General features: G+C 45.8%; 1 protein-coding gene across 1 annotated transcript in view; it reads right to left on the reverse strand.

The window, feature by feature from the left end:
- The window catches only part of LOC109920762 (voltage-gated potassium channel subunit beta-1-like), a 39,176-nt gene that overhangs the window by 7,489 nt on the left and 9,385 nt on the right, over positions 1–22,302 (reverse strand). The window contains exons 3-10 of the mRNA XM_048620070.1: positions 22,074–22,111; positions 18,682–18,761; positions 17,766–17,810; positions 15,754–15,798; positions 14,126–14,169; positions 11,152–11,238; positions 4,953–4,991; positions 480–565 (exon numbers count right to left, since the gene is read on the reverse strand). Of these exons, the coding sequence (XP_048476027.1) occupies positions 480–565; positions 4,953–4,991; positions 11,152–11,238; positions 14,126–14,169; positions 15,754–15,798; positions 17,766–17,810; positions 18,682–18,761; positions 22,074–22,111 (464 nt within the window). The remainder of the gene's footprint in view (positions 1–479; positions 566–4,952; positions 4,992–11,151; positions 11,239–14,125; positions 14,170–15,753; positions 15,799–17,765; positions 17,811–18,681; positions 18,762–22,073; positions 22,112–22,302) is intronic.

A 22,302-nucleotide genomic window follows, 5' to 3' on the forward strand; every position in this document is an offset into this window, starting at 1 on the left:
CCAGCCCCTACACCCCTCCCTATCTCTGTAATCTACTCCAGCCCCTATCCCCCTCTGAGATCTCTGCACTCCTCCAATTCTGACCCGTCAATCAATCCCTGATTCCCTTCACTCCACCTTTGATGGTTGTGTCTTCAGCTGTCTGAGGCTTTGGAATTGCCTCCATAAACCTGTCTGCCAAGCTCTCTCTTTCCCTGTCTTCTGCCCTCTCTCTCCTATATGATTCCCCTTAAAAACTGATCTGTGTGACCCAGCGCTTGGTCATCTATTGCCAATATCTGCTCAAGTGGCTCAGTATCCAATTTAGTCCCAGAACACTCTTGAGAAAAAGCTCAGCACGTTTGGCCCCTGTTATAGGCACTACATAAATGCAGGTTATGCTCATCCTATCTCATCCCTTCACAAAACCTGCCTGGATGAACATTTGCAATCTCTTGAGCAGGAAACACCACGGGTTTTATGTTCATGAGTTTTCTCACCATGATCTCCACTGAGGTCCATCGAGATGTTCCCCAGTACATCGCCTTCCCCTGGTTTATGAGGAAGGTCATGGCGCGGACGATCTCTGTTGGAAGACGGAGAATTGCAGAGTTAGCATCTTATGGCCACTGTGCCCCAAGCCACTCTCAACCCTCCCTGCACTGACTGTGGTTAACCTGGAGAGAATTCCAAATCCCAAAGCAGGGACCATAAAGACAGGAGAGTTCTTCACAATCCAAAAAATCAGGAGGAATAGGTTCTTCCTGAGAGTGGGTGTGCAGCTCAATCCCACAGGGGGAGGCAAACTGCTTCAATTCATAGATCATAGAATCATAGAATCCCTACAGTGTGGAAACAGGGCCTTCGGCCCAACAAGTCCACACTGATCCTCAGAGCATCCCACCCAGACCCATCCCTCATAACCCACCTAACTGATACATCCCTGAACACTATGGGCAATTTAGCACGGTCAGTTCACCTTCGAAGGAAACTAGTACAAAGGGATAGTAAGAATATATCCCATCTCTCATTTAAGACGGAGATGAGGAAGGACTTTTTTCTTTCTCTGAGCGTCTCTCATCAATGGGACCCTCCTCCCTAGTCCACAGTGGAGGCTTGGTCCTTGAATATTTTTAAGCCTGAGGTTAATAGATTTTTGATCAGCAGAGTCAGAGGTGTAGGGGTAGGGGCAGTGTGAATAGGCAGCAAAGTGGAGTTGAGGCCACATTCAGATAAGCAAGCTCGAGGGGCAGTATGGCCTATCCCTATCTCTTATATTTGTATGTTTTAAAGACATGTTAAAAGGCTGAGGGTAGGCAGTTGGAAGGGAAATAGACTCATGTGTGGGTTAGGATGGGCTGAACCGAATCTTTCTGTATATCCCATGTAGTTCTATGAAATGTCACTTTATTTCTGATATCCCTTAGCCTGACATTCCCTCCTCATGAAGATGAATGTGTGCCGATATTTTTGACTCTAATGTGTTTGAAGGCCCTCAGTTACTGTGTAGAGTCCAGCCCCCAGCTGAATTGTTTCAGAACAGGATAGATGACGAGGTGACCTCTCTGAGGCATATGGAATAATTAGTCTCCTCAGTAATACAGCGGGAGGTGGTGGCCCAGTCACTGTTACTGATCAATTAATCCAGAGGCCCAGACCCATGGGGACATAGGTTCAAACCCACCATAACAGCTTGAAATAATAGAAATCTGCAGCATTTTGTTCTAGTCCCAGCGATAGTCGCCATGACAATGAGAGATCCACCCAGTTCACAAATGCCTTTTATGGAAAGGAATCTGCCCTCCTTATTTGGCCTGGCCTACATGTGACTCCAGAAAGGAGGCCCCTCAAGTCTACCCCACAATTTAACATGATCGTAGCTGATCTTCAGCCTCTGTGCTGGGAGGGATATCACATCAAGCCCAATCATATCCTTAATGCAATATTTCTAACTGGGTAGGAAAAGGGCCGAGGCTCCCCTCATCAGAAATACAGACAGTGGGAACCACTTGAGACCACATGGTGGTTTGTAAAAGCACAGGAAGAGGTCAGCTCCTGTTCAGCTAACCAGGGATAGGTACAAAGAAGATCTGATCGCTAACCAACACAAATATTTAGATATTAAAGACATCAAGGGGCTAAGAGGAGAAAATGGGAAGAGAGCATTGAGAGAGAGGATCAGCATGTTCATATTTGAATGCTGGAGCAGGCTCGAAGGGCAGAATGGCCTAGTCTTGTTTCTAGTTTCGATACATCAGACCTTTCACCCTCCTCATCCTGATGTCATGACTCCTTGAGGAGAGCTGGGCAAATTATAAGAACATAAGAACTAGGAGCTGAAGTAGGCCATTCAGCCCCTTGAGCCTGTTCCACCATTTAATACAATCATGGCTGACCTCATCTCAGTCTCAACTCCATTTTTGTGCCTGTTCCCCATAAACTTTTAACCCATTACTAATTAAAAATCTGTCTATCTCCTCTTTAAATTTATTCAGTGTCCCAGCACTAATGCACTCTGGGTTAGTGATTTCCATAGATTCATGAGGCTTTGAGAGAAATAATTTCACCTCATCTTGGTCACTCTGTTGATCACTAACTTGATTGAGTTTTTTGAGGAGGTGATGAAGATGATTGATGAGGGAAAAACAGTTGATGTTATCTACATGGACTTCAGTAAAGCCTTTGACAAGGTCCCTCATGGCAGACTGATACAAAAGGTAAAGTCACATGATATCAGGAGTGAGCTGGCAAGATGGATACCGAACTGGCTTAGTCACAGGAGACAGAGGATAGCGGTGGAAGGATGCTTTTCAGAATGGAGGGTTGTGAGTAGTGGCATTCCACAGGGGTGAGTGCTGGGACCTCTGCTGTTTGTGGTCTACATAAATGATTTAGAGAAAAACGTAGCTGGACTAATGAGTAAGTTTGCGGATGATACAAAGATTGCTGGAGTTGCAGATAATTAGGTGGATTGTCAGAGGATACAGCAGGATGTAGATCAGTTGGAGGCATGGGCAGAAAAATGGCAGATGGAGTTTAATCTGGACAAATGTGAGGTGATGCATTTTGGAAGGTCAAGTACAGGTGGAAATTATACAGTGAATGGCAGAACCCTTAGGAGTATTGATATGCAGAGGGATCTGTGTGTGCAGGTCCGTAGATCACTGTGGGTGGCAGTGCAGGTAGATAAGGTATTAAAAAAGGCCTATGGCATGCTTGTTTTTTGAGGAGGTAATGAAGATGATTGATGAGGGAAAAGGGGCATTGAGTATAAGGAATGACAAGTTGTGCTGCAGCTTTATAGAACTTTAGTTAGGCCACACAGGATGTGGATGCTTTGGAGAGGGTATAGAAAATGTTTACCAGGAGGTTGGCTGGTATTGGGGATTTTAGCTTTGAAGAAAGGTTGGATAGACTGGGTTTGGTTTCAATGGAACACAGGAGGTTGAGGGGGTGACCTGATAGACATTTATATGACTGTGAATGGCATGGATAGAGTGGAAAGTATGAGGTTTTTCCCCAGGGTGGAGGGGTCAATTACTAGGAGACACAGGTTCAAGGTGCAGGGGGCAAGTTTAAAAGATGTGCGAGGCAAGGTTTTCACACAAAGGGTGGTGAGTGCCTGGAACGCGCTGCCGGAGGAGGAGGTGGACGCTGACACAATAGCAGTATTCAAGAAACACCTGGATAAATATATGAATAGGAAGGGAATAGAGGGATACGGATCCTGTAAGTTTTAATATGGAAGGGCAAAATGTGTCAGAGCAGGCTTGGAGGGCTGAAGAGCCTGTTCCTGTGCTGGATTGTTCTTTGTTTTGTTTTAAATCTGCTACTCCTTATCCCAAAACTATGACTTTTTGTTCTAGATTGCCCTGTATGAGCAAATATACTCTCTACATTTACTTTGTCAATCTCCTTTAGCATTTCATATCCCTCAATGAGATCTTCTCTCATTCTTCTAAACTCCAGAGAGAATAGGCCTAAACTGCTCAATCTGTCTTCATAAGACAAACACCTCATCTCTAGAATCAATCTAGTGAACCTCCTCTGCAATACAATTATGTCCCTCCTCAATAAAGGAGACCAAAACTGAACACAGTATCCAAATACTGATGCCTTGTACAATTGCAGCATCACTTACTTCTTTTTATCTCAATTCCTAGAGCAATAAATACCAAAATTCCATTCGCCTTCCTTATCACCCACTGCACTAGCTTTCTGCAATTCAGGCATGAGGACACCCAGATCCCTCTGCACTGGTACAATCTGATGTTTCTCTCTGGTTAAGTAATAAGTTGTCTTTTGCTGCTGCTGTTTTATGCCTCATGCCATAGTGGGGAGAAAACAATGAGCAGATCAAACACCATCGCCAACCCTCTGCGAGATTCTCCTCTCCCTTATGACTAATAAACATTTAATAAAGGGATACAAACACAGAGAACTCTGGAGAACCTCAGCAGGTCTCACAGCACCTGTGCAGAGAGAAACGGAGTTAATGTTTCAAATCTAGTCAGAACTGAATGGTGCTGGGAAATGATGTCAAAATAGAGGTTAGAGATCATGTTCTGTGGTGGCTACAACACCCACTCGTGCCTTGCTATGTGTTGTTGGCTTTACTCTTGTCAGAGTGGACCAAATTCTTTTTCCTTTTCACTCCTAACATTAACACCTAATTTACGTCTCTATCACATCTTTACCATTATTAATAACATCCTTTGTATTTAACTTCAGGCACCTTCACCATCTGATGCACTTTCTCTTCCCTTTCTATCAATAACAGAAAAGCTACCACTTTTCCAACCCCTTTAAGTTCTGAAGAACAGTCCTATTAGACCCGAGACATTAATTCTGTTTTCTCTTCCTCTCATGGACCTGCTGAATTTCTCGAGCACTTGCTGTTTTAATTTCAGACTTGGAGCATCCACAGTATTTTGCCCTTATTAAAGTGAGGCTCTTCACTTTGCGACAGATACCTTCCACAAAGAAGACCCTCGATCGTGGGCTGTAATGACCTATCAACAGAAAACAGGTATTACAGAATTCATCGACAACATCAGGATAACATGGAAACCTAAGCATGAGGAACTGGAGTTAATATTGCTGAGAACTGTGAATACTTTGATTAGAATTAGAATTAGAATCCCTACAGTGTGGAAACAGGCCCTTCGGCCCAACAAGTCCACACTGAACCTCAGAGCATCCCACCCAGATCCATTCCCCTATGACCCACCTAATATACACCCTCTACCTCCCTGAACACTACGGGCAATTTAGCATGGCCAATCCGCCTAACCTGCACGTCTTTGGACTGTGGGAGGAAACCGGAGCACCCGGAGGAAACCCACGCAGACACGGGGTGAATGTGCAAACTCCACACAGACAGTCGCCCGAGGCTGGAATCAAACCCAGGTCCCTGGCGCTGTGAGGCGGCAGTGCTAACCACTGTGCCACCGTGTCGCCCCACAATGAGGCAATAAACATGCAGAATGGTTGCAGAGATGGTAAATTACTTTCAGTATCAGTCACTTCGAGGCAGGGTGTTGCGTGACCTCCTCAGATTTATATGAAGCTAAACAGGATCAAGTCAGATAGATCTAGAGTGGAGAGGGATGCTAAAAATTCAAAACTCATTAAGCACACAGCAATGCAATGCAAACTCCTCCAGAGGCTTAAATGGAACAACATATGATTATGGGAGAAATAGACATGGGGTATTTGTATATTTATGGTCTCAGAGTCAGCTCTGGCTCTGTGGCTCAACTGCTCCTGGACAGTCCCCAGTTACTGAGTTACAAAGTACTGGGCTCAAGGCCCTCTCTGGGACTGGGAGGATGGAAATCTGAGCTGTCCTCGAGAAGTTTAATGAGTTTATCATGGATCTCTCACAGACCCACACATACGTGGTCTCTTACATCCTTTAATGTGCTTGCAGATATGGTCACATACTCAATCATGTATATATATACATGGACATGCCTTGAGGATGCACGTGCGCACACACACACGCACTCACACACACACTCAAAGACACACACACACACACACAGGGTCATGTACGCATCCTCATACATAGAATCCCTACAATCTGGAAGCAGACCATTCAACCCATCAAGTCCACACCGACCTTCTGAAGAGCTCACATCCAGACACACCCTCTAACTTTACCCTGCAACTCGGCATTTCCCATGACTAACCCACCTAGCCTACAGATCCCTGGACACTTGGGGCAATTTAGCACGATCAATCCACCTAATCTGCACATGTTTGGACTGTGAGAGGAAACACACACAGACACAGGGAGAATGTGCAAATTCCACGCAGAGAGTTGCCCAAGACACATATGGATTTCAGTAAGGCGATTAACGAGGTTCCACATGGTAGACTAGTTAGCAAGGTTAGATCACATGGAAATCAGGGGGAGCTAGCCATTTGGATACAAAATTGGCTTGAATATAGGAGACAGAGAGCAGTGGTAGATGATTATTTTTTGGACTGGAGGCCTATGAATCGTACCACAAGAATCAGGGCTGGGTCCACTGCTTTTTGTCATTTATATAAATGATTTGGATGTGAATATAGGAGTTATAGTTAGTAAGTTTGCAGGTGACACTAGAATTAGTGGTGTAGTGGAAAGTGACGAAGGTTATCTTAGAGTATAACAGGACCTTGATCAGATGGACCAATGGGCCGAGGATAGGCAGATGGAGTTTAATTTAGATAAATGTGAGGTGTTGCAGTTTGGTAAGACACATCAGGGCAGAATTTAAACTGTTAATGGTAGGGCCCTGGGCAGTGTTGCCAAACAAAGAGACCTAGGGGCGCAGATGCATTGTTCCTGGAAAGTGGAGTTGCAGGCAGACAGGGTGGGGAAGAAGGTGTTTGGTACGCATGCCTTCATTGGTCAGTGCATTGAGTATAGGAGTTGGGAGGGCATGTTGCAGCTGTACAGGACATTGGTGAGGCCACTTTTGGAATACTGTGTTCAGTTCTGGTCTCCCAGCTATAAGAAAAATGTTGTTAAGCTTGAAAGGGTTCAGAAAAGATTTACAAGGATGTTACTGGGTTTGGAGGGTTTGAGCTACAGGGAGAGGCTGAATAGGCTGGGGCTATTTTCCCTGGAGCATCAGAGGCTGAGGAAGTGACCTCATAGAAGTTTATTAAATCACGAGGGGCATGGATAAGATGAATAATCAAGGTCTTTTCTCCACGGTGGGGAATCCAAAACTATAGGGCATAGGTTTAAGGTGAGGGAGGAAAGATTTAAAAGGGGCAACTTTTTCACACAGAGGGTGGTGCATGTGGAACGAGCTACCAGAGGAAGTGGTGGAGGCTGGTACAATTACAACATATAAAAATCATCTGGGTATATAAATAGGAAGAGTTTAGAGGTATACAGGACTAGATTTATTTAGGATATCTGGTCAGCACAGACAAGTTGGACCAAAGGGTCTGTTTCCATGTGTATAACTCTATGACTCTAATACTTCATGGCTGGAATCAAACCCGTGTCCCTGGCGCTGTGAGGTAGCAGTGCTAACCACTAAGCCACTGTGCTGTCTGCCTGGGTACCAATATTCCATAAGACTATAAGACATAAGAGCTGAAGTGTGCCATTCGGCCCATTGAGTTTGCTCCATCATTCGATCATGGCTGACATGTTTCTCAACTCCTTTTAAATGTTGATCCCTTTACTAATAAAGAACCTAGCTATTTCTGTCCTAAATACACTCAATGACATGGCTTCCACATGCGGCAATCAGTTCCACAGATTCACCACCTTCTGGCTGAAGAAATCTCTCCTCATCTCATTCCAAAGGGTCGTCTCTTCGCTCTGAGGATGTGCCTTTGGATCCTAAACTTTCGTACTGGTGGAAACATCTTCTCCACATCCACTCTATCTAGGCCTCTCATTTTTCTGTAAGTTTCAATGAGATCCCCTCATCCTTTTAAACTCAATCGAGTACAAACCCAAGTCCTCAACCGCTCCCCATATGAAAAGCCCTTCATCCCCAGGATCATTCTTGTAAACCTCCTCTGGACCCCAACAATGCCAGCACATCCTTCAATAGATACAGGGCCCAAAACTGCTCACAATGTGGTCTGACCACTGGATCACATCCACTGGATCTCCTTTATCTCACCTGCTCATTACCTACTGGAAGAATTCGAACAGATTTAAAGTCCTAGACTCATAGAGTCATTTAGCACAGACAAGACCCTTTGGTCCAGCTCATCCATGCCAAGCAAGTTTCCCAAGATAAACTAGCCTCACTTGCCTTCATTTAGCCCATAACCTTTAAACCTTTCCCATTCATGTACCTATCCAAATGTTCTTTAAATGTTGTAACTGTACCTGCATCTACCACTTCCTCTGGCAGTTCATTTCACATATGAACCACTCACTTGTGAAAAAGTTGCCCCTTAGGTCCCTTTTAAATCTTTCTTCTCTCACCTTAAAAAATATGCTCCCTAGTTTTGAACTCCCCCCACCCCAGGGAAAAGATCTTGGTATTCACCTTATCTATGCCCCCCATGATTTTATAAATGTCTAGAAGGCCACCCCTCAGCCTCCAACACTCCAGTGAAAAAAGTCCCAGCCTACGCAGCCTCTCCTTATAATTCAAACTCTCCAGTTTCAGTAACCTCCTGGTAAATCATTTCTGAACCGTCTCCAATTTAATAATATCCTTCCTGTAGCAGGGTGATCAGAGCTGTACACAGTACTTGAAAAGTGGCCTCACCAACGTCTTGTACAACCTCAACATGACCAGTCCCAACTCCTATACTGAAGGGTCTGAGCAATGAAGGATTGTCAGACATGACCTCCCCTTGACAAAGCTGCCCTATTTTACCATGCACTTCCAACTACTCTGCAATCTCATCCTTAATAATGGACTCTAAAATCTTACCAACCACTGAGGTCAGGCTAACCAACCTATAATTTCCTACCTTCTGCCTCCCTTCCTTTGTAAACGGGGGTGTTCAATGACCTTTCTGCTTCCCCAGCACCTTCTCCTTAGTGAAGGCCACTGCACTCACCTCTGTCCCCGACTCTCTTGAAGTTCTGGCATACTGTTTGTGTCTTCCACTGTGAAAACTGATGCAAAGTACCTATTCAGTTCCCCTGCTATTTCTTTGTTCCCCATCACTACTTCTTCAGCCTCATTTCCCAGCAGCCCAATGTCCACTCTTGCCTCTCTCTTACCTTTTTTATATCTAAAAAAGACTCTTGCAATCCTTTATAATACCAGCTAGTTTACCCTCATGTTTCATTTTCTCCCGCTTATTGCATTTTTATTTATCCTCTGCTAGTTTTTAAAGGCTTCCCACTAATCCTCACCACATTATATGCTTTTTCTTTTGCTTTTATGCTGTCTCTGACTTCCCTTGTCAGCCATAGTTGCTTCATCCTCCCTTTAATATGTTTCTGCTCCCTTGGGATGAATTTCTGCTATGCCTCCCAAATTACCCCCAGTAACTCCTGCTGTTGTTCTCCACCATCTTCCTTGCTATGCTCCCCTTCCAATCACCTCTGGCCAGCTCCTCTCTTATGTCTTTCAAGTTACCTTTGTTCAGTGCCATTTGCGAGTCCTCAGATATTGACGGAGTTCGTGCTCCAATGCAACAAGATCTGGACAATATCTAAGCTTGAACTGACAAGTGACAAATAACATTCATGCTACACAAATGCCAGGCAATAAGCAATAGGCCATCAGCAATAAGAGACAATCTATATTTAGCGCCTTGACATTCAATGGTGTTACCATCACTGCATCCCTACTATCAATATACTTGGTGTTACCATTGACCACAAACTCAACTGGACTCACAACATAAATTTAGTGGCTGCAAGAGCAGGTCAGAGGCTAGGAATACTGCAGCAAGTAACTCATCTCCTGATTTCCCAAACGAGCCCTTTCATCCTCTATAAGGCACAAGTCAGGAGTGTGATGGAATACTCCCCACTTGCCTGGATGAGTGCAGCACTAACAACGCTCAAGAAGCTTGACACCATCCAGGACAAAGCAGCCCGCTTGATTGGCACCACATCCACAAGCATCCACTCCCTTCACCACTGATGCTCAGTAGGAACAGTGTGTACTATCTACTGCAGAAATTCCCCAAAGATCCTCAGACAACACCTTCCAACCCACGACCACTTCCATCTAGAAGGACAAGGGCAGCAGACACATGGGAACATCACCACCTGCAAGTTGCTCTCCAAGCAATTCACCATCCTGACTTGGAAATATATCACCGTTGCTTCAGTGTCACTGGGTCAAAAGCCTGGAATTCCCTCCCTAAGGGTTTTGTGGGTCTACGTACAGCAGGTGGACTGCAGCGGTTCAAGACGTTCGCTCACCCCCACCTTCTCAAGGGCAACTAGGGATGGGCAAGAAATGCTGGCCAACCAGCGATGCCTGCATCCCATGAACGAATAATAAAAAAAACCTTTATTCAATCGTAATACCATAACATCTGATTCAGCTTCTCCTTCTGAAATTGCAGAGTGAATTCTATATGGTGACTGCTGCCTAGGGGCTCTTCACCTTAAGCTCCCTAATGAAGTTTGCTTTATTATACATCATCAAATCTAGAACTGCCTGTTTCCTAGTGGGGTCTACCAGAAGCTACTCCAAAAAAAAAATCATCTTACGCCCACTGATCCATTCACACATTCCTGATCATACTTGCCTGCAAGCTATGTGCGCAGACACGCACACACATTTTCACATACATTTTCGAAGTGATGTGTGAATAAAGCAAGGGTGACATGAGAAAACCTTTTTCAGAAAGGGAGTAGTTAGGGTGTGGAATGCATTGCCTGGAAATGTGGTGGAGGCAGGTTCAATTGAGGCATTTAAGAGGGGCATAGGATTGGTTTTGGATAATAATGGTGTGCAGGAGTATGGGAAAAAGGCAGGAGATTGGCATGAGGTAATGATGCTTGTTTGAAGAGCCAGTGCAGGCACAATGGGCCAAATGGCCTCTGTCTATATGGCAACAGTTTGGTGATTTCAGCAGGGTTTACTGGATATTTCTGCTCTCTCTGCCCCAGGGATGTGATCAGCCTCCGATATGCCCTCAGACAGGGCAGTTGAGTGATGGAGTTGGGGGGTGTACCCCATTCTCTGGGTCTATGCAGGGGAGAGTTAATATGTCTGTACGTACCCTCTGATGAGACAGGCACATCAGGCCTGTTTGCGAAGACAATGTCGACATATTCAAGCTGTAAACGCTCAAGTGAGCCCCTCAGTCCTGAGCATAAAAATAGGTCAATGAGTAAGATAAATACAGAGAACAGGACGACAGACCACACATGAGAGTTTAGTTAGTGTTCATCACAGTACACAAAGATGATAAAAGGGAATGATCCACTCCTATCTGGTACTGTGTCTGTGTGTGCATGTGTGCGCACGCACGTATGTGAGTGTGTGTGTGTACATATGTGTGTATGTGTGTCTGTCTGTGTGTGTGTGTGTCTATCTGTGTGTGTGTCTGTGCATGTGTGAGAGAGTGTGTGTGTATGTCTGTGTGTATGTGTGGGTGTGTATGTGTGGGTGTGTCAGTGTCAGCTCCTGTACAATGGGACCTTGATCAGATGGTCCAAAGGACCGAGAACCGAGGACTGGCGAGGAGCTAATGTTGTTCCTCTGTTCAAGAAGGGAAGTAGGGATAATCCAGGAAACTATAGACCAGTGAGTCTCACATCAGTGTTTGGGAAGCTATTGGAGAGAATTCTTTGGGATAGAATTTACACGCATTTGGAAAAGCATGACCTAATTGGGGAAAGTCAGCCTGTCTTTATGCAGGGCAGGCCATGTCTTACTAACTTGATTGAATTTTTCGAGGAGGTGACAAATTTAATCTATGAAGGTAGAGCAGAGGATGTTGTCTACATGGATTTTAGTAATGCTTTCAACAAGGTCCCTCATGTTCGGCTCATCCAGAAGATTAAAATTCATGGGATCCACAGTGACTTGACAACGTGGATATAGAATGGGCTTACCCATAGAAGGGAGAGGGTAGTGGTGGAAAGTGTTTTTCTGGCTGGAGGTCCATGACTAGTGGTGCTTTCCATGGATCCACACTGGGACCTCTGCTGTTTGTGATATATATAAGTGACTTGGATGAAAATGTAGATAGGTGGGTTAGTAAGTTTGCAGATGATACAAAGATCAGTGAAGTTGAGGATTGTGTAGAAGATTGTCAAAGGATACAGCGGGATATAGATCATTTATAGATATGGGTGGAGAAATGGAAGATGGAGTTTAATCTGGACAAATGTGAAGTGCTGCACTCTGGGAGATCAAATGTTAAGGAAAGTATACAGTTAATAGCAGGGCCTGAACAGCATTGTTGTACAGAAGGATCTTGGGGGTTCAAGTCCATAGCTCCCTGAAAGTGGCTACGCAAGTAGATAGGGTTTTAAAGAAAGTGTGTGACATGCTTGCCTTTATTGGTTAGGGAATTGAAGAGTCAGAATGTCATGTTGCAGCTTTATAGGACTTTGATAGGCCGTACTTATAGTATTGCATTCAATTCCAGTTGGCACATCACAGGAAGGATGTGGAGGCTTTGGAGAGGGTGCAGAAGAGGCTTACCGGGATGCTGCCTGGAATAGAGGGTATGAGCTATACGGTAAGGCTAGAAAAACTCGGGCTGTTTTCTCTGGAGCGGCGGAGACTGAGGGGAAACTTGACAGAAATCTATGAAATTATGAGATGCATAGATAGGGTTGATGGTCAGAGTCTTTTCCCAGAGTTGAAATGTCTAATACTAGGGGGCATGCATTTAAGGTGAGATGGGGAAAGTTCAAAGTAGATGTGAGGGACAAGTTTTTAACACGGGAACCTGCTGCCAGAGGTGGTGTTACTGGAGGCAGATACAATAGGGACGTTTAAGGGACTTTTACATCAGAACATGGATTTGCAGGAAATGGAGGGATATGGACCAAGGGCAGACATAAGGGATTAGTTTAAGTTGGATCATGTTCGGTACAACATCATGGGCTGAAGGACCTGTTCCTGTGCAGTACCGTTCTATGTTCTACGAGTGGCAGATGGAGTTTAATTTAGATAAATGTGAGGTGTTGAATTTTGATAGGCCAGCCGGAGCAGGGCTTATACAGTTAATGGTAGTGCCCTGGGGAGAGTTGCCGAACAGAGCCACCTTAGGAGCGCAGGTACATAGTTCCTTGAAGGTGGAGTCACAGGTAGACAGGATGGTGAAGAAGGCGTTTGGCACGTTTGTCTTCATTGACCAGAACATTGAGTTTAGAAATTGGAATGTCATGTTCCGGCTGTACAGGACATTGGTGAGGCCGTTTTCGTAAAACTGCGTACAATTCCCATTTGCCTTATACAGGAAGGATGTTGTTAAACTTGAGAGAGTGCAGAAAAACATTACGAGGATGTTGCCAGGGTTGGAAGGTTTGAGCTATAGGGAGAGGCTGAATAGGCCACGGTTATTTTCCCTGGGGTGTCAGAGGCTGAGGAGGTGACTTTATAGAGGTTTATAAAATCATGAGGGGCACGGATAAGGTGAATAGCCAAGGTCTTTTCCCCAGGTTAGGGGTGTCAAAAACTAGAGGGTATAGGTTTAAGGTTGAGAGGAGAAAGATTTAAAAGGGACCTAAGGGGCGAATTTTTCATACAGAGGGTGTTGCATGTATGGAATGAGCTGCCAGAGGAAATGGTGGAGGCTGGTACAATTACAATATTTAAAAGGCATCTGGATGGATACATGAATAGGAAGGATTTAGAGGGATTTGGGCCAAATGCTGGCAAATGGCACTAGAATAATTTAGGATATCTAGTCAGCGTGGACGAGTTGGACCGAAGGGTCTGTTTCCGTGCTGTACAGCTCTATGACTCTATGAGTCCATGTACAGTACACACAGTGGCTAAAAGAGGAATGAATCACTCCCAATGACTTTGGCTGCTGTCCTTTCAACATTGCAGCAGTGACCACAGTTAGCAAAGTGGAAATGTGGTGGAGATAGATGCATTCAAGAGGGGATAGCATGATCTTTTGGTGCGTCTCAGGGCCTGTGTGTTCACAGTCAGTACGGTGGCTGAGAAACACCTGGGGGCCTATTGTGAGACACTATACAAATACAAGTCTTTAATGGGAAGGAGCGTACCTTCGATGATGTGCTTGCGGGAGAGTCCCCTCTCGGTCTCCGCCCTGTGGAAGAAGAGAAATATTTTCAAATTGGTGAAGGGCATGGGGTGGTGACACCTTGGGGCCAGCACATTGAGTCCATTTTTATCCCTGTCCCATTCCCTCTCTCCTCCCAGCACGTGTCATTTAGAGTTCAGTCTCCTATGTGCCTCCAACCAACGCTTCTCCAAAACCTCACCAGACTAGCCATTCAGCCCTAGTTAGCCCAGACAGGAAGCCATGTTTCCAAACTCTATCCCATTATCAAGGGCTGTTCAACTGCAGAGAGCATCACTCCAGATGTGAATCATCCAACAATATAGAATCAAGCATGTAAGTGTACACACAGAAACACACATCAATGCATAAAAACAGCCTCGCATCAATACACAAATGTACAGACTTACAAACATATAGACACACACACCCCATAATGCACAAATATACACATATGCAGCAACCTATCACAATAACAGAGAGACACATGCACAGGCAGAGACACACAAAGACACAGGCACACAGAGACAACATACACACAAGCAAGACAGAGAGAACACAGACACACACACACACACAGCTTTATTCTACCCCACGCACCAACTACAGAGACAAGAGTCTGTAAGAGAGCTTTTTTTTTATTTTTGGACTGTGGACTGAAAATGAAATACATGGACATTGCTTTTAGGAGGGGAGAATATAGAAAGAGCTGTTTGCAGCTTTGGGAAGAACAAGTGAAGCTAACTGATGTATAGGAGACAGTGATACATTTCAGGGACATTGAGTCCAGACGATCTGAAGCCATTTATTGTGGGTTGAGGCGAGATCAGCATAGTAACAACCTTCTGATTGGTGCAGCTACAGTTTAGCACAAACCCTGTGAGAGAAATGCAAACAAAAGCAGGGAAATACACAGTTCTGAGGAAGGGTCACTTGACCCGAAATGTTAACTCTGATTTCTCTCCACAGATGCTGCTAGACCTGCCGAGTTTCTCCAGCAATTTCAGTTTTTATTTCTGATTTCCAGCGTCTGCAGTTCTTTCGGTTTTTTTTCTCTCCGTCCCCTTTCTCCACAATGTCACTTTGTCAAGTCATGAATTCTCAACTTTGAGCTTGATGAATGTGCTGGGGAAAAGAATAGGCTTCATTTGTTTTTTTCCAAGCTGTAAACATGTATATTTTAAAGCAAAGATCATTTATCCATCGCCAGCCCAACGTTAATAAAAGACGAGGTGTCTTAGAACAACCCCAGGGCTAGTAAGAACTACCGATGCTGGAGTCAGAGGAACATGCTGGAGGAACACAGCAGGCCAGGGGGCATCAGAGGAACAGGAAAGCTGACATTTCGGGTCGGGACCCTTCTTCAGAAGGTTCCTCCAGCTCCACACTGTGTTAACCCCAGGGCTAACTGACTGACCTTCATCTGAACACAGGATCAACCTGTAGCCTTCCCTATATCTCGGTGTTTAGGCTGGGATTTGAGGGGGGAGTTGTGGATACCCAGGGACCTAAGCATTATGGCAGTACCTTGAGGAGACAGAAAGGGGTGGTGGAGTGGAATATGTGAACACACAAAAATCTGGGAATGAGTGCGACCCCTCAAATACTCACTGTCCTCCCCAGTAGAGTTTCGTGCTGATTATAAAACTGGACCGTCTGCATGGGAAGAGAAACAAAAGATTAATCTACAATTTGAGACATTTGCCCTCTTGTTTTGTGCCGTCACCCCTGTCTTTTAATCAGTCCTGCCATTCTCCCTCGTCCCTATTTTCTTTCCTCTCCATCTCCCCCTGTTTCCCCTGACAGCTTCCAATCTCCAACCTATCCCAGTTCTGACTAGGAGTCTCAGCCCAGATGAGTTGGGCCAGAGATTTGCGGATTCCTGGGGATTTTGCGAATGGCAGCCTGGACTTGGATGCGGAAGACCCTCCCTTCAACAAAATCTTAGCGTCAACAGCTTCAGTTTTCAAGGGAAGTGCGTTTGAGATTCTCGCTCAAATTTAAGCAAAACTCTGTGGAAAATCACAGAAAAACTGAAATTAAAACAACAAGTGCAGGAGAAACTCAGCAGCCCTGACAGCTGCTGTGGAGAGACAAACACATATAGCGTTTCGGGTCCATATCCATACCATCCTTACAGTGTGGAAACAGGTCCTTTGGCCCGTCGTGGAGATCTACAGCACAGAAAGAGGCCTTTTGGCCCTTTGAGCCTGTGCCAGTCAGAAACAACAGTCCTAATTCCACTTTAGCCCATTGCCTTAGTAAAGGAATCAAGGCCTCTGGGGAGAATGGGGTTGAGAAGCATATCCACCATGATCGAATGGCGCAGCAGACTTGATGGGCCAAATTGCCTACTTCTGTTCCGATAGCTTAAGGCCTTATGGTCTTGTACATCTTGGCTTTGCAAGGGCACATATAAATCCTTCTTAAATGTTATGAAGGTTTCTGGTTCTACCATCCTGACAGGCCGTGAGTTCCAAATTCACACCGCCCTCTGGATGAAAATGTTTTTCCTCCCATCTCCTCTTAAACCTCCTACCCCTTACCTTAAATCTATGCTCCCCCCAACTCTGGTCATTGATCCCTCCATCCTGGGGAAAAATTTCTTCCTGTCTACCCTATCTTCCCCTCATGCACATCTCAATCATCTCCACTCTCAATCCCTTCTGCTCTAGGGAAAACAACGCCAGGCTTTCCAAGACAATACAGTGTGGAGCTGGAGGAACACAGCGGGCCAGGCAGAATCAGAGTAGCAGGAAAGCTGACATTTCGGGTCAGCGCCCTCCACCAGTCTGTCCAAACTCTCTTCATAACTGAAACTCTCCACTCCAGGCAACATCCTGCTAAATTTCCTCTGCACCCTCTCCAGTGCTATCACATTCCTCCTATAATGTGGATTCCAGAACTGCACACAATATGGCTCTTTTTCATAGCTCAGAAGAGAAACTTTAGGCTCTGAAGAAGTCGTACCAGACTCGAAATGTTAACCCAGTTTCTCTCTCCACAGATGCTACCAGAGCTGCTGAGTTTCTCCTGCACTTGCTGTTTTTATTTTAGATCTTCAGTGTTCGTTTGCCTTTTCAGATTTTCATACCTGAATGTTTTAAGGATGAGTTTCTCTGTGTAGAGTGGGGAGATTTTCTTTAGTGGCCAACGGACAATTCCTCCATATTTTCTGGAGCCAGTTCTGAGATTACAACAATGACTGCACTTCAGTCTGCACTTAGATCATGAGCTGCAAAGAGTTTTGCGACCTCCTGCGGTACTATATAAATGCAACTCTTCCCTTCTTCCTTTTTGTCTCTGGATAAGGTAGGATCATCCTGGGAAAACAATCTGCAGTCTGTAAGACCCATGGGCTCCCAGAGAACCCCCCCCAAACTGTGAATGGTGGTCCTCAAAAGAGAAGTCTCATGACCCTCATGCTGCCCTGCAATTGGTCAGTAAGGTGGGTGGGCCCTCACTATAGTTGGGGGGAAGGAGGGTACAGAATCAACATGTCCAAGGAACAATGGAAGGAGAGTTGGGGGTTAACAGGGCAAACATTCAGGTTTATTAAATTTAGAGGATTACCAGACCCCCATTCCTCCGCCATGGTTAGGGGTAACCCTGCTCATCCTTACCTCCAGCCTTTCTTCTTAATAATGTTTCCCAGCGTTATCTCAGCCCTAGAGAGAGAGAGAGAGGACAGAGAAAGAACCAAATCAGTACCAGCCTCACTAACAATGCCCACTTCCCAATAGCTTAGCAGGCTGACATCTAGATTGTGATTTAAGCAGCAAAATATTTTCAGAGAAATATTTTATTATAAATCTACAGTTTCTACAAAAGAACAGTTTCCTCAGTTCCCTTCTGGGCCCTTTCCCCTTACCAGACGCCAACTGTCCACTGGGGAGGAACCCAGCTCTTTATTTTCTTCTTTTTCCCCATTGAAAACCTCACCATCAAATCACCCCCCCCAAAAAAAAATCATTTATTAAAATAACAGACATTGCCCACCATAGGGATTTATCCATAAAGGGGTATTTGTAACCCGCATTTCCAACACTGTCACACCAGGCCTTCACTCGCTAGGCCCAGATCCTGGGGATTAGGGATCCTCACGGAAAAAGGAGGGAAATTGGGTTCCTCTCCAATCCCCAACACCCTCTCTCACTCAGCTCAGTAACTTTGTCTCAATTCTTCCCAGGAGGGTGGTGGGCTTCGCTGACTGAGCCCAGAAGTTATTGCCTGTCCCTAACTGCCCCTAGTGAAGGTGGTGGTGAGCCGCCATTTTGAATCGATTGGTTGAATACATAGATTTGGAGCAATTCAGCTTGGTACATAAGGCCTTAATAGGCCCAGAAGCACCTGAAAAGTGCAGGGGATGGGGCGTGGTGGGGGTGGGGTGTGCAGGGGGATGGTTTGGGAGGGTGAGGGGACACATTGGCCAACTTCCAAACCTTAGTGCCTTGCCCCCAACCCCCCCTCCATCTTTGATCTGTTGCTCAGGCTCAGGTCCTTGTTGGGATGGATCAGTTGGTGTTCTGCATGTCATACCTTCCAGAAGCGTAGTTCTCCGCGGTATCGAACAGATTGACCCCATTCTCGTAGGCAACGGTCAGGATTTCTTCAGCAGCCTGTCAAGAAGGGCACAAACATCAGGCAAATAAATAAAATAAACTCACACACTGGGAAGAAGCGACCGCACTGTCATGGCAGGGCTCCCCAAAGTGCTGCTAAACTGATGTCAGAGTCATTGAATACACACAGCAGCCACGTGGGTGCACAGCAAGATCCCACTGATGGCATTGTGACAATGTCCAGGTAATCTATTTTCAGATGTAGGAATGTAGATAAACACCAGTCTAGGACACAAACTGCTTGCTCACATTCTTAGAGTCAGTGAATCATACAGCACGGAAACAGACCCCTTGGTCCAACACATTCATGCTGACCAGACACCCTAAACTGATCTAGTCCCATTTGCCAGCATTTGGCCCATATCCCACTAAACCCTTCCTATTCATATACCCATTCAAATGCCCTTTTAAATGTCATAATTGTATCAGCCTACACCACTTCCTCTGGCAGCTCATTCCATACACACACCACCCACTGCGTGAAAAAGTTGCCCCTTTGGTCCCTTTTAAATCTTTCCCCTCTCACCTTAAACCTATGCCCTCTTTGGACTCCCCTACCCCTGGGGAAAAGATCTTGACTATTCACCCTATCCATGTCCCTCATGATTTTATAAACCTCTATAAGGTCACCCCTCAGCCTCCAACATTCCAGGGAAAATAGCTCCAGCCTATTCAGCCTCTCCCTGTAGCTCAAACCCTCTAACCCCGGCAACGTCATTGTCTATACCCCTCAGAATATTGTGCACCTCAATCAGAAATCTCCCCAGCCTTCTCTGCTCTAAGGAAAACTATCCCTCTGAGTGGCAGTGAGAAGCATTGTGTTAGTAATCCAGCCCAACATGTCCACTGCCTGACAGAGTGCTATGTTCCATTTCTTCCAAATAGTGCCTGAGGGGGTCTTTGACGCACATCTGCATGGGCAGCTCGCTCTTTGTTTCAATGTTTCACCTCAAACCTATAGTGTACAAATATGCAAGGAATGGAGGGATATGGACCAAGAGAAGGCAGATTGAATTAGTTTAATTTGGTGTCGTGTTTGTCACAACATCATGGGCCGAAGGGGCCGTTCCTGTGCCGTACTGTTCTACCCTCTATACTCTATCCTCAAAGATTTCGCCTTTGACTCCCTCAAGACTGAACTGGGAGCATCGGCCTAGATTAAAGATGGTTCCCAAGTGGGGGCTTGAAGCCATCCTCGTTCATCACAGAAGGTGGTGACGAACCAGAGGAGTCCTGATAACACGATTCAGGGCAGGAGATAGTCAGCGTGAGATTAGCAGCTGAACACAGGAACACGAGGAGACTATTCTGCCCATTGAGCCTGCTCTGCTATTTAATATAATTGGGATTGTTTTGGGTTAAAATCCAGGATAAGGAGAACCACCAGTTTGATTGGGACAACACCAGGATCCTAGGACAGGCCAAACAGAGACAAGCACGGGAATTCCTAGAGGCCTGGTTCTCCACCAAGAAGGCCATCAACAAACACATAGAGCTAAACCCTATATATACACCACTGCGAAGGAAAACCGAGAATGAGGTAATCAAATCCAACGGACCCCAGAGTTTAAATACCAGGCAGGAAAACACAACGGCGCTTCATCAGACCTGCATTGATGATGTTACCCAGCATGATAATGAAATGTCTGCAGAACAACAACGAACCAGCTCGGTGAGCCAACCAACCACAGCATCCACAACCCGAGCTATAGATCTACTCAAGAACCTTAAAATCCAGGAGCTCCCTTCTAACAGTATTATGGGTCTACCTACACCACACAGACTATTGTGGTTCAACGTGGCAGCTTACAATCCCTTCTCAACGGATAACTAAGGATGGGCATTAAATACCGGCTCAGCCATTAGAGACGATGCGGAGAGAGTTCACAAGAATGGATTCAGGGATTAGGAGCTTCAGTGATGAGGATAGATCGGAGAACCTGGGATTGTATTCCTCAGAGGATGTCGATACAGTGTGGAGCTGGAGGAACTCAGCAGGTCAGGCAGCATCAGAGGAGCGTTGACGTTTTGGGTTGGGACCCTTCATCAGGACTGGGGAGGGGGAAGGCAGCTGGGAAATAAATAGAGGGAGAAAGGGTTGGGGCTAGAGGAAGGTAAGTGGGATGGTGATAGGTGAGTGCAGATCGGGAGTAGTTGGAACTGGCCAGTTGGAAGGGTAGGGCGGATAGAAGATGGTATGTGAGGACCAGGGGGATTCTGTTCTTATTTTATTGGGGGAAGGAGATTTGAGGGCAGAAATGCAGGAAATGCAAGAGATGCAGTTGAGGGCATTTTGAATCAACAGAGGGGAGATGTTGTGGTCCTTGAAATAGGAGGCCATCTGGGATGTGCGGGAGTGGAATGCCCCATCTTGGGAGCAGATGCGGCAGAGGCAGAGGAATTGGGAGTGAAGGGATCACATTCTTGCAGTAGGGTGGGTGAGAGGAGGTGTAGTCCAGGTAGCTGTGGGAATTGGTGAGTTTGAAATAGATATCGGTGTTGAGACAATCACCAGACATGGAGACGGAGGGGTCCAGGAATTGGAGGGAGGTATTGGAGATGGTCCAGGTGAATATTGAGGTTGGGGTGAAAGGTGTTGGTAAAGTTGATGAACTGTTCCAGCTCCTCATGGGAGCACAAGGCAGCGCCGATACAGTCAGCGTTGTATCGGAGGAAGAGGTGAGGGATGGTGCCGGTGTAACAGCGGAAGAGGGACTGTCCCATGTATCCTACAAAGAGGCAGGCAGAGCTTGGACCCATGTGGGTACCCATAGCCACCCCATTAGTTTGTAGGAAATGGGAGGAGTTAAAGGAAAAGTTGTTGAGGGTAAGGACAAGTTCTGTTAAACGGATGAGGGTTTCAGTGGAGGGGGACTGGTTGGGCCTGCGGGAGAGGAAGAAGCGGAGGGCTTTTAGGCCATCTGCATGGGGAATACTCAGAGGATGTTGAGAGGAGATTCGATCGTGGTGTTCAACCACAGGAGGGGTCTCTGGAGGGAGGATGGAGAGGGACGCCAATCTAAGGTGATTCATAAAAAACACAACAGTGACAGGAGGAAAAACGTCTTGAGGTTAGGGTCTGGAATACATTGCCCTAGAGGGTGGTGGAGGCATTGAGTTATTAACCAAAGAGGGAGAATTTGCAGGGATATCGGGAATTGGGTGAGGAAGTGGGACCAGGTGATTAGTTATGGTCGAATAGCTTCTGCCCATGCTGATTGCAGCAGACTAAATGCCACCATTTGCAGGGAGAGGATTGAAGATGCATTAAAACAGGTAAGTTGGCATCCGACCCTGGCAAGCACTCACCTCGTCTGAGATCTGAGACCCGAGTGTGACCCAGCTCCCTGGAAGGAAAATGAACAACAGGTCAAATAATTCCCAGTTCCTGAACGTATGATCTAACTCACTCACTCGTAGAAACCTTCCCTCCCACCAACTGTCCATCTCTTGCCAGGTACCTTCTCACCCTCTGTACCTTCTCCTCTCTTTTCCCCATTCTTCTGTCCCTTCCTGACACAATTCTCACCCTTCCTGG

Source organism: Rhincodon typus, chromosome 45, assembly GCF_021869965.1.
Source record: "Rhincodon typus isolate 14 chromosome 45, sRhiTyp1.1, whole genome shotgun sequence".
NCBI lineage: Eukaryota > Metazoa > Chordata > Chondrichthyes > Orectolobiformes > Rhincodontidae > Rhincodon > Rhincodon typus.